The sequence below is a fragment of the Pongo abelii genome, chromosome 13, assembly GCF_028885655.2.
Source record: "Pongo abelii isolate AG06213 chromosome 13, NHGRI_mPonAbe1-v2.0_pri, whole genome shotgun sequence".
Classification (NCBI taxonomy): Eukaryota; Metazoa; Chordata; class Mammalia; order Primates; family Hominidae; genus Pongo; species Pongo abelii.
This window is the reverse complement of record NC_071998.2, coordinates 59,727,635-59,739,977: the sequence shown is the minus strand read 5'-3', so window position 1 is coordinate 59,739,977 and position 12,343 is coordinate 59,727,635. Positions and strand designations below refer to the sequence as shown.

General features: G+C 42.9%; 1 protein-coding gene across 2 annotated transcripts in view; it reads right to left on the bottom strand.

The window, feature by feature from the left end:
• The window catches only part of ENTREP1 (endosomal transmembrane epsin interactor 1), a 66,598-nt gene extending 56,984 nt beyond the window's left edge, over nt 1-9,614 (bottom strand). Inside the window, exon 1 of one of the 2 annotated variants that reach the window (XM_024252320.3) lies at nt 8,978-9,614. In XM_024252320.3, coding sequence (XP_024108088.1) covers nt 8,978-9,391 — 414 coding nt within the window. In that variant the 5' untranslated portion in view covers nt 9,392-9,614. The remainder of the gene's footprint in view (nt 1-8,977) is intronic. The other variant, XM_063714239.1, reaches the window with a different exon arrangement.
• Between the last annotated feature and the right edge of the window lie 2,729 nt (nt 9,615-12,343).

Genomic DNA, 12,343 nt, shown 5'->3' with positions numbered 1-12,343 from the left:
CACAAGAGTCGCTTGAACCCAGGAGGCAGAGGTTGCAATGAGCTGAGATCGCGCCACTGCACTCCAGCCTGGGCAATAGAATGAGACTCTGTCTCAAAAAAAAAAAAAAAAAGAAAAGGAAAGGAAGGGGCCAGTATTTTGCCAAAACATAAACTGGAAACCAAGGTCAGCCCTCTGGATAACACAATTTGATAAACAATTAGGAAAGGATAATCAAAGTAATTTTTCAGCCTGGAAGATGCTGATGCCATTTGAGCACTCTGAGCTTTGTAAAATAAAGTGTGTCTACCAAATGCAGCCATGAGGGTTTTCCTCTACAAGCACATTATACTTGTCCAAATTGCTCAAATGCACCACTTCACAATCACTGTTTATCAACTACAGATCAGTAAGGACTTAACAGTGTCCCTTCAAATTCAAAACCCACAGGCCTGCTTGCAATATTCTCCATTCTCACTAGCTGAGAGTAATCATTCTGCAGCATCAGACCAGCAGAGGACAAGTCTACCCACTCATATCAAGGATCAAAAACCATATACAGGCAGATAGGCGACAATTTCTTTGTGTGCCATCTACGTCTAAAGGTACTACTAGCTGCCTGCCCACCAGGCACTTTAACCTTGCAATCCCTTTAAATCCAATAGGAAATTTCCTTACCCTAAACAATTTCTGCCTGAAGACACAGGGCAGGGCGTATGTGACTCAGAGCATGTGAGTTGTACCTACTTTACAAATTGGGACTGCAATCCATGAGGTCCTGGGTTCCAGGCTCCCATTCAGCTTCTAAAGACTTAACTATGAGACCTTGGCCAAGTCATTTCACTTGTCAGGTCCTCACTTATTTCCTTAGAAATGCTGTAAGGGAAGGAAACCATCTCCTGGTCTCTTCTAGCTCAAAAGACTTACATTATAGTGATGACAGTGATTCCTCAGAAATCTGTGACTCAGGGTGCAGGCACGTATGCTTGTGCATGTATGTGTGTATGCACGTGCTTGCATGTGTGTGCATGTGTATATCCCTCTGTGCATGGGCATCCCACCTGCCCACTCTGGTGCCTACTGGACTTAGCTGAGGAAATTCAAGCTGTTCTTGTGAAAACATAACTTCATATTTGACTGCCCTTAAGGAAAACACAAATCTCCCAATTCAGTAAAAAATATGATTTGAATTATTAGTTAGCATTTGACATTAATGCTACTGGTCTCTATTAATAGAGAACCCTGCGGTTCAGCTTTTTGGAATGTATTTTTTCTATTAAAACAATATTATTGGCCACGCACGGTGGCTCACACCTGTAATCCCAGCACTTTGAGAGGCCAAGGCAGGCGGAATACTTGAGGTCAGGAGTTTGAGACCAGCCTGGCCAACATGGTGAGACCCTGTCTCTACTAAAAATACAAAAATTAGCTGGGTGTGGTGGCACACACCTATAATCCCAGCTGCCTGGGAGGCTGAGGCAGGAGAATCACTTGAACCCAGGAGGTAGGGGGTGCAGTGAGCCGAGATCGCACCACTGCACTCCAGCCTGGGTGACAGAGTCCATCTCAAAAAAAAATAATAATATTATTAAAAGGAAGTGTCCAGCCCCAGCCATAAAAGCCCATAAAATAGCAATATGCCTAAACCGTTCTGCCCACCTCACCTACCCAGCCACATCACCCCACACTCCTCCACGTTAACAATCTAGCATGTTTACATATTTTACATATGTATGTATTTTTCTCTAAATTCTTACTACACACATATGTCTATGTGTATATATACACACTAACAGGGATGTAATTTTTGTAAAAAAAAATCATAAAAGATATACTTTCCCTGCCTCTTTTCTCTCTCAATAAATACTTCATAGAAATCTCTTCATGTGCATTGGAACAGCTCTAATTCATTTTACTTTAGTGGCTACATAACATTCCATTGTGTGGCTGTACTTAACGTATTCAATCATTTCCATATTAATGGGCATTCATTCTATGTCTAGTTTTTTGCTGTCACAAACAATGCTGCAGTAAACATCTATGAACATACATCTTTTAAAACAAATGCTTTTATTTCAGTGGAAAAAAGTCCCAGGAGTGAAGTTTCTAAGTTGAAAGGTATTTCTATTTTTTTTATTTTAATAGATCATGACAGAGTCAACTGTCATTTCAAATGAGGTATCTCTGAAACCAAAGAACTAAGCTATCTTTATTTCTTCCTTTGGAGGGGAGGTATTTTGTTTGCATATGGTAGCAACAAACTATAGAAAATGTAAGTTAAAAAATATGTACAAAATGTATATGTGTACAAATACTTGACAAATGAGAAACATCAATAATCTCAAAATATATATGACAAAGATCTTTAAGGCCTCACTGAGGAGAAATACAAAGTTTATTGCACAATATTAAATGAATAGCCAAGTAAGTCACAGCATATACCAAGTCTATGGATTGAAGACAAACTAAGAATGTCATTTCCATTTAAATTGTTTTACAGACTCAGCACATATTCAAGTTAAATCCCACCAGGATTCTTGTAAGCTACCACTCTTTACAAAGTTTTAAGAAACTATATTCCAGCTCCAGGCGGGAGCTATAGTTGCGGCTCTTCATTCCTGAACCCCGCAACAAAGGCACACACCTACTTTTATTCAACTTCTCCCTCTCTTCAAGCCCAGTGAAGCCCTGAGGCACTTGGGGAACCCTGTGAGTGGTGATGGGGAGAAAAGCAAATAGAGGAAGTAGGCCTGGACGGTTAGAAGCCTCTCGAATGGTAATGGGAACAGAGGTGCTACAGTTGGGGATAAATTTTTTAAGAGCTCAAGACTTAAGGAATGATGCTTCCATTTCATCTGAAAGGGAGGCAGAATTCACAGACGGGGAAAGGGGTTGGGAAAAGAAGAAGAGAAGGAGGCAGAGTATTCAATGCCTCCACCTCCCTTGGTGGCAGCAGTAGCTGGAGCTCCATTAGAAATGAGTCAAGAAGGTCCCTTAATGTCCTTCCATGGCTCCCATTATGCCACAATGCTATCACATGTTTAACTGTATCACGATGAGGGCTTGGACCTGTGCGTACTCACTCACACACCACTAAAGGTTCCCAGAAGGCACTCAGTTAGTTATGGCAAGAGTCAATGAGTGAATGAATGAATGGAGGCCAGAAACAGGAGATGACCTTGCTCAAAGATGACTATGTAAGACTAAACACACTTTTCATCCCCTGTGCTTCCTAAAAGAGTACAGCAACAACAAAAAGCAACTCCATCAGCATTCTTTCCATCCAGTGCAAGATGAAACTTGCCCTGAATGAACAGGTAAGAACCTATTTTCTAACACCAAACAATCTCTATATTATTATGAGAGGTATTACAATTTTTGTTTCACTCACTGATAACCCATTTCTTGTAACTTACAGGAAAAAGCAGAGGCCTTTCCTTTTTTCTGATACTGCAAAGAAGGGCTCTGAGATACCCCAGGGAAGACTCATTGTTACCCACCATAAATGGTTAATATGCTTTCATTTTCCAACGTAAAAATCAAATCGTTAAGATCAGAAGCTTATAATTCTACTGCCCTATTTCCTTTGCTAATCCATTAACTTGTGTTAGGGCAAAAATGTTCTGAATCATTTATCAAAAGCTGCTGTATGTAAACACAGAGATTTTTAAAAAGCCATGTTGTAAATGTCCTGTGTTACTTTGTAAATAAGCAGAAAATAATATGTCAAACTTCTCAACAACCTACCCTGCCCTATAGCTCTTACGATGCCCTATAGCTCTTAAAAAATGTGTGTGTATGTGTGTGTATTTCTTCCCTATCTGTCTAGCACAGCTCATTAAAAAAACAAATTGAGAAAGTGGGCAACTGAATATTTCTAATGAAAACATGATGGTAACTATAATGTCCTACAAAAATACTGGCCTGTTCACTTTACTTTGATTAACTATTACCTCGGTATTTAAAAACCATTGATACAGGTTCTCGTGTATTCCAGGTCTGGTGCTTGGGTCCAGCAGTGATGCACTCTCCTATGTATACTCTAGCTACACCCTCACAAAATCAGTACTGAAGAAGAAGAAGCATCCCACCCATTTTACAGATGAGTAACTGAGGCCAAGAGGCACAGAACTTATAAATGTGACTCTGCTGATATGCAAAATAAAGGACCAAAGAAATCAATAAAACTCATCCCCAAAATTATATTTTAAATATCCCTTAAATATTAAAGTAGTATTTGATTAGTATGATAAAAAAAATATTTACTATCATTTAACTGGTAGTAACCATAATCTTTATGTTAGTTTTTCGTTTGGTCCATTGATTTTTCTTTATGTTTATTCACTGCAATTTTTTTTACAAAGGTTCACCCTAAAGTTCACCAATGTCTGTCTCTTTATATGAAAGTAGAACCTTGCCAAAGAATCATGGACTCAAAGAAGGATGATCATGAATTCAGATCAGTGACTTAAAGCACAGACATGAATGTATATAACTGATAAAGAATAATAGGGCACTCAGAGAGGAACAAAAAACAACCAATTCTCTGCCACTCATCTGAAATATCTCCCAAGGATCATGCATGTCATCAAAGGTAGGAATTTTGTTTCTGAAGGAGGAGAGACAACCCAATGCAACTCTCTCTCCTCTTTCATTAAATCTAGTGCAGTGTGGCCAACTGAGTCTCCCATACCCCAGTGGAATCTAGTTAACCCCAGTGGAACCTAGTTAACTCCCATACCCCAGTGGAATCTAGTTAACATTAACTCCCATACCCCAGTGGAGTCTAATTAAACCCAGCGGAACCTAGTTAACTCCCATACCCCAGTGGAATCTAGTTAACATTAACGCCCATACCCCAGAGGAATCTAGTTAACTCCCATACCCCAGTGGAATCTAGTTAACTCCCATACCCCAGTGGAATCTAGTTAACACTAAACGCACCCCCCACACCAAGAGCTGGGACAGCACAGCTGAAGACGGACACTGAGATCCTCCCTTAGCCACTCACCTCCAGTCAAATGCCAGGTTGTTTTTCAAGATGGCTCATCTCTTAGCTTCATGAATTTTGGGAATAATAATATATTGAGTGATTTACCAGTGATACCAGGAAGAAATCAAATGCTCAGAGTGCTCAAAAACACAGACTACATTAAAAACTCTCCCTTCAAGTTGCTGAAAGTATGAATGAAAACTATGAAAAAAGATGCTTTATAGAATTTGTTAATTCTTAAGTGTTTTTTTAAATATATAAAATATACCTTCAAAGTTCAAACAAGTGAAAGAAGCCTCCAAAATCTCAGGCTCAGAGCTCTCTTAAGGAAATATGTATGAAAAAACATCCTTGAACTATACTGTGTTCAACAAATAGTCATTTCAAATAAATATATTTGTCTCTTGAACCTAATTTTGTATCAAATATACAAGCAAAATTTTCAGTGAAGCCTAAAGAAGATGTGTGGGTTCAGTTGATATAGCAGGCTAAAGATCCTAATGGTCAAAGCTTGAAATATGAGGATATTCCTCTACTGTGTTCCTATGTGGGTTCGAAGTAACCTTAGACATAAGTTAGCACTTCCATTCAACTACCTAGCTTCATATGCCAATAAAACTTGTGAGTGAATAAATAAACATGGCATATCCATACAATAAAATAGGAATGAAGTACTGAGACTTGCCGCAGCATGGATGAAGCTTGAAAACATGCTAAGTGAAAGAAACCAATCATAAAAGACCACATATTATATGATCCCTTGTATATGAAATGTCCAGAACAGACATATCTGCAGAGACGGAAAGTGGGTTAATCAGTGGGTGGCTAGTGGTGGGGGTGGTGGAGAATGGGGAGTAACTACTCAAAACTTTAGGGGTGATAAACATTTTCTAAAATTGTGGTGATAGTTGCACAACTGTGAATTTACTAAAAACCATTGACCAGTACGCTTTAAATGCTAAATGGGTAAGTTGTATGGCATATGAATATATGTCAAAGCTGTGGTTTTTTTTTTAATTCTGCAGTTCTCAACTCATAATCTTCCAACTTTTTTTTTTATAGAAACCTTAGTTTAGCTGTCTTTGAATTAGTTACAATGTCCTATCAAGCCCACTTCTTTTATAAATACATACTAAAATACTAATGGCTGAAGTTGTGATACCTGGAATTTGCCTTAAAATAATCCAGGGGTGTTAGGAAGGGGGAGCAGCGTTAGGTATAAAGTGGCCACGTGTTGATAGCTACTGGGTGAAGGGTAAAATGGGGGATCATTACACCCTTCTTTCTACATTTGTTGAGTTTTTTAATTTTTATAATAAAAGATTTAAAATTGAAGGGAATGGTTCTTCGGACTGCCCACTCAATCCTATGCTGGTTATATTTTCTTGTGATAAAAATACACACATTGGAATATATATAGATGAAATGTGACACCTGAGATTTGCTTCCAAACAATAAGAGAATTTAATCTCACAAATGGACTAGGGAGCACGAAGGATCTAATTCCCACCCTGCTTGGAATATTCATCCTTCTGAAGTTTATCAGAAGACACAAGGCCAGCAGCAGAGCCCAGGAAGGGGGAGCAGATGAAACCATTGTTGAAGCTGGGTGAAAGGTATATGTGGGTTCATCGTATACTGCATAAATGTAAACTTTTCCATAACATGAGGTTTTTAAAAAACAACCTCTGTCACATGAATAAATTCAAAACATGTGATACTGTGATACAAGGCTTTTTTCCCCTAAAGCACCGAGAGTCTCATGGTGCCTAAAGCCATCCTCTTAAATTTGTATTTAGTTAATTGTTCTATAAATATAGTATCTATTGCTTCTGTTGTCACTTTGCAAATTCTGAGGTCAATCTCAGGAACAAGTCACAAAAAGTAGGAATAACCAACAGTTATAGAGTTGCATATAGACCTGGGTTTGGAGGGTATGGGGAAGAATGGGGAAAGACGTATAGCAGAGAACTTGTCAGTTCCAAATCACTGATTTCTTTCTCTCCTCTGGTGTGCCCAGACCTGGAGACAAGGACATACCCAGCCAGCAGACCAGGAGTATTAACCTTCACCTTCTGGTGGAAGGCCTTGTTTCTTTTGGTACTTCATCAAATTCAACTGTGGCTTGACCGATATCTAAGTGCATTTACCTCTGAAATGATTCATAATGGTAAGCTGATTTCAGCTTTTAATTTTAGAAGACAAAAAAATAGTTTTTAAGAATCCTAAACTAGCTATGTTTGAGAAGACAATAGATTATGATTTTATAAAGAGCAAATTCCTAAAAATATATGCAAGATCATTACTGGCCCATGGTATTTAGAGAAATGAAATGCACCCACCATTTGGCTGGATTTAGTCAGACAAACAGAATAGGTGGCATAACGGGTCTAATTCCTACCTCGTCTGGAATATCCATCCTTCTGTAGTTTTCCTGAACACTCGTAGAGGCCAGTGGCAGAGCCCACAGGCAGAGCCGCCAGGGTGGCATTTTTTCATGAGGCACAAATCATGGCCTTCACTCACCACAGCCCAGCATGTACCCCAATAAGTTCATTCAACATGAAAGTATTTCAAAAGGAAAGCAAACTGGCACTGGATGAAGTGTACAATTTCAGGCGAGTCTCAAGGAACCTAACGTTCTTAATGTTCTTATTCAAACAATTACTTTGGGTTCAATTCGTTCTTCGAGTCCTTTTTTTTTTTTAAATTAGGTCTTGAATTGCAGTATGTGTGAAACTGCAAAACCCGTTCTTACCATTCAGGACATACACTGATTATAGATCTTACTAAAAACTAGCAGCATTGCTAGACTTTCAGATTTACACAGTGAGTTCATAGAAAGGTTATTTACGGCCGGCTGTGGTGGCTCATGCCTCTAATCCCCACACTTTGGGAGGCCGAGGCAAGAGGATCGCTTGAGCTCAGGAGTTGGAAACCAGCCTGGGCAACATGGGGAAACTCTGTCCCTTAAAAATAAAAATTTAAAATTTAAAAAAAAAGATATAAAGAGAGGTTATTTACTTTACTGTACTCATCTTCCAGAGTCATTCCACAAAGATGTGTTTCCAAGTCTCTCAACACCCAGAAAACTTCAAGGGGTTGGATGCCTTGGAAATTGTAAGATTGTTAGGAGGCAGGGGGGAGTGGCCACCCGGTGTCCATAAATACTGGCTGGCAGCAGCTTTTCTCTGAAGTTGGGCACTCTTTGGCCCCAGGCTCAGCGTTCCGGGTTGGAGGAGGGAGGAGTGGGTCCTAGAGAGCAGACATCTCTAGCTAGCTGCTGGGTGCTCCAGGACCTTTGGCCAGCTCATCCATAATGACAGGTCCCGGTTCTCACAAACTGAATTCTGCACAGCAGCCTGCATGGCTCCAGGAACCCAGTGGGGTTAAGGCCTTCCTTTAATGACCAGGTACAAGCGCCAGTTCACACACACCCTCTCATTACCTCCTGAACTCGTCTAGGGTTCAAGCTACCCCACACATTTCACATTTACGTGTGTCTTAATGCAGAATAAAACAAGCGATGTGCCCCAGCCAAACTGTCCCATCCCACAAATACCCCTACTATGTGCCAGGCATTCTTGATACATCAGTGAACAAAAATGATCAAAATCCCTGCCCTCCCAGCACAGACGTTGTCAGTGCAGCAAATACTCAATGACCAAAAGAAGTTTAATCATTTTCCTCCCACTTTCCTGCCACCCACACCCTGTCCTTCCAATCTCCCAAAGAGCTGGGTGTCTTTGTTTAATTCTATTAGCTTGACAGGGAAAATAAAATCCTTCAGCCTGCGCGCAACATACGCTACCCAGGTGCAACCCAATTCACCGCTGAACTCGACCATCGCGGAACATTTTTCTCCAGCCTCCAAAAACTTCAGGTGGCGTGAGGCTCCCCCAACTGCAGCCCTGGAGGCCAACTAAGGGGCAATGGAGAGGAACGACCAGAGCCCCCTATCACCGGGATGACCGAGCGAGCGGGGCGCGCGCGCGCGGTACTCACCGAGGAGCCGGCCCAGAACGGGCACGAGTTCTTCACCTGCGGGGAGCTGCTCAGCGACAGCGCCCCGAAGCTGAGCGCCACCATGCAGCAGCCCAGGATCAGCTGCAGCAGCCCGAGTGACAACAGCGGGCGGGCAGGCAGCAGCGCGGAGCCCGGGGCCGCGGCGGCAGCGGCGGCGGCTGCCCGGCGGGAGGAGAGCGCCGGCGGCGCGGCCAGCGCCCCGGCAGCCGCGGTGGCTGCGCAGCGAGGCCGCGACGGGGGCTGCAGCGCGCCCCGGGGCCAGCGTGGCCGCAGCGGGGGCAGCGGCGGCTCCTGGGCGGCGGCGGCAGCGGCGCCCGGGCCCCCGGCCTGCGGCCCACCCGAAAGCCCAGCCACGGGGCAGCAGGAGCCCGGGAGCACCACGGGCAGGGACATGGACGGACGGGGAAGGGTGCGGCCGGCTGCGGCGGGCAGAGGACGCGGAGCCGAAGGCGCCGCACACTGGGCACTGCAGGCGGGCTCCGAGGCCGAGGGGGAGGGAAGGAAATGTGCACGGCCCAACCACTTGCTGCCGCCGCCGCCGCCGCCGCCGCTGGCCTGGCTCCAGCCGGCCGCACCCACCTGCCGCCTGGCGGGTCCGCCTCCCGCTGGCCCTGGGCGCACCCTCACTCTCACCCACGCGCACTCCTTGCTCGCGCTGTGCCGGGGCAAATGTGCCACAGCCTCAAGGTCCCCGCCGAACCTGCGCTGGCTTCCAGGGGTCCTGGGAGGGTGCCCTGCCCCGAATATTTAAATAAGTTCCTCGAGGTGGGAGGCACCCCACGGCCAGGACGCGTCAGCGAGAGTCTCAGCGTCTGTCCCCACCCGCCGAGCTGGGGCTAGAGAAGAGCGAGGAAAGCGCCGTAGGCCCTTGAGCCGCTTTACTTCCAGCCACGAGAGAGGCCCCGGCGCGCTTTAATGAGAAGGGAGCCGGCCCTTAAACTTTTGCCCCCACAAGGAGGGGGATGCCTGGAGGAGGGGCTTTGGGGCGACTCGATGGGAAGAGGCGTAAGCCAAGGACTTCGGGAAGGACGACGCCGAGCGCAGTTACCGCTCACAGGGCGCAGGACCTGCCTACCCCGCATCGGCGCGGGAGTCCTTTCCCGGCATCTCGGTAGGAGCGGGAATGAAAGGACTGGGTTACCTTGGAAGCATCCAGCATCCGTAAAGAAAGTACCCGGGGCAGCCCGGAGCGCATGGCAAGGGTAACGCTCTGTCCTCTCATTGACTTATGAGCTATATCAGGCATCTATTAGGCATCACCTGATAGAACACGGAACCCCCAAACTTCCGAGGAAATATCCTAATAAAATCCTAAACTGCTTTGGTAATTTATGAAAAATCTTTAGAGGAAAAAAAAAAAAAAAGATTCCTCTTTGCAAAGTGAATTCCCTTAATAATATACTTTTCACCTCGGAAAAATTCTAATGCGTAGAAAGTTTCGTGCCTAAAATGATTATAATGGACTTTTTTTCCTGATAAGAACCAGAGCAGTGTTCTTTGCAGTTAGTCAGTTCCAGTATTAGAAAGCTTATCTTATCGTAAGGTATTTAACATCCTCCTACCCAATAAACCAAGAAAAGTGTGTGTCAGTTTTTATGCTCTGCTTATGGAAGCTGTATTTATATTGGTCGTTACACTTTAACCCACAATGTGATATACTGTCAATGTGCCCAAGTTTACATATACACTTCTTAAATTATTAAAGCACATGTCATTAATGGTGCCTCGGACTTCCTTTACAGACTGCTCCCATGAATAAATTCAAATTCTGGAGGAAAAGGGAGATGTCTTTCAAAGTAAGTGTTTAAAGTCTGTTGATTCATGCAGGGTTTTTTTGTTTTGTTTTGTTTTGTTTGAGATGGTGTCTCGCTCTGTTGCCCAGGCTGGAGTGCAATGGCGTGATCTCGGCTCACTGCAACCTCCCCCTCCCGGGTTCAAGCGATTCTCCTGCCTCAGCCTCCAGAGTAGCTGGGACTACAGGCGCCCGCCACCACACCCAGCTAATTTTTATATTTTTTAATAGAGACGGGGTTTCACCATGTTGGCCAGGATGGTCTCGATCTCTTGACCTCGTGATCCACCCACCTCGGCCTCCCAAAGTGCTGGGATTACAGGCGTGAGCCACCGCGCCCGGCTTCATGCAGTTTTTAAAAATGCCATACAGTATATGCTCTTAAATTGCTGCTGATGTTAAATGAAAATCTTCTTGGGGCTGAGGTTATACTCTATTTTATATACAAGCTTAACAGTATTTAATTTTTAACAATGTATTACACCATGCAATATAGTAAGTCTGACTGAGTCTTAAGAAATTCTCTCAGCTAAACAAATCTATTTCATTGGCCAGTTCTTGACACCTGAAACTTACTATTAAAAATATATTATTTGTGTCTAAGAATGTTGCTGTTAGAAGTCAGGATATCCACTGGTCCTTGGGGAGGGACATGATTATGACTGGAAAGAGGGTTTCAAGGGGTGCTGGTGACTATTTCTTTCTTGATGTGGGTACTAATTACATGAGTAAGGTTCATTTTGTGAAAATTCATGGAGTTACAGTTATGATTTCTGTGCATATCTGTGTATATTTCATACTTAAATACTGTAAAGTATTTCCAAATACTTTATTCTTAAAATTTTTAAAGCCTTTTTCCCCATGCAGAAACAGATGACAGCAAAAATAATTGAAATCCACAGATGATTTTATCATCTTAAAGGCTTTCCTCATCTTACAAGGTGACTAAAACTTTTCCAAAGCTACTAATTAAGGGTTGTTGTACAGTCATTTGTTGTTGTTGTTGGCCACATTTATAACTGAGTTTCTTTTTCTGGTTATAAACACAAATCCATGTAACACTACCCCAACCTTTAAAATTATGCCAATAAAAATCTCAAGTATTTGGGCTTGGTATTTTTGTAAACCAAGCTTGATTCTTTGCATCTCCCAAACCCTGCTTACATTAAGTCTTTAGTTAGATCTGAACAACCTGTATGTAACTAAGCTCTTATAGGATAATTCAGAGCCATTGATTTCCGTTTGTCTTAATAAAAAAAAATTAAAAAAAAAAAAAGCGAAGACTTTTGAAAACAGTCTGGCAATTTCTCAAGAAGTCAAGTATAGTGTTTGTTGTCATTTGACCCACTAATTCCACCCCTAGGTATATACCCAAAAGAAATTAACATATTCACACAAAAACCAGTGCACAAATAGCAGCATTATTCACAACAGCCAAAAGGTGGAAGCAATCCAAGTGTCAATCAACTGGATGAACGGATTAACAAAACATGGAATATGCAGTCAGTGGAGTATATTTGTTAGTAAAAAGGAATGAGGTGCTCATCTATGCT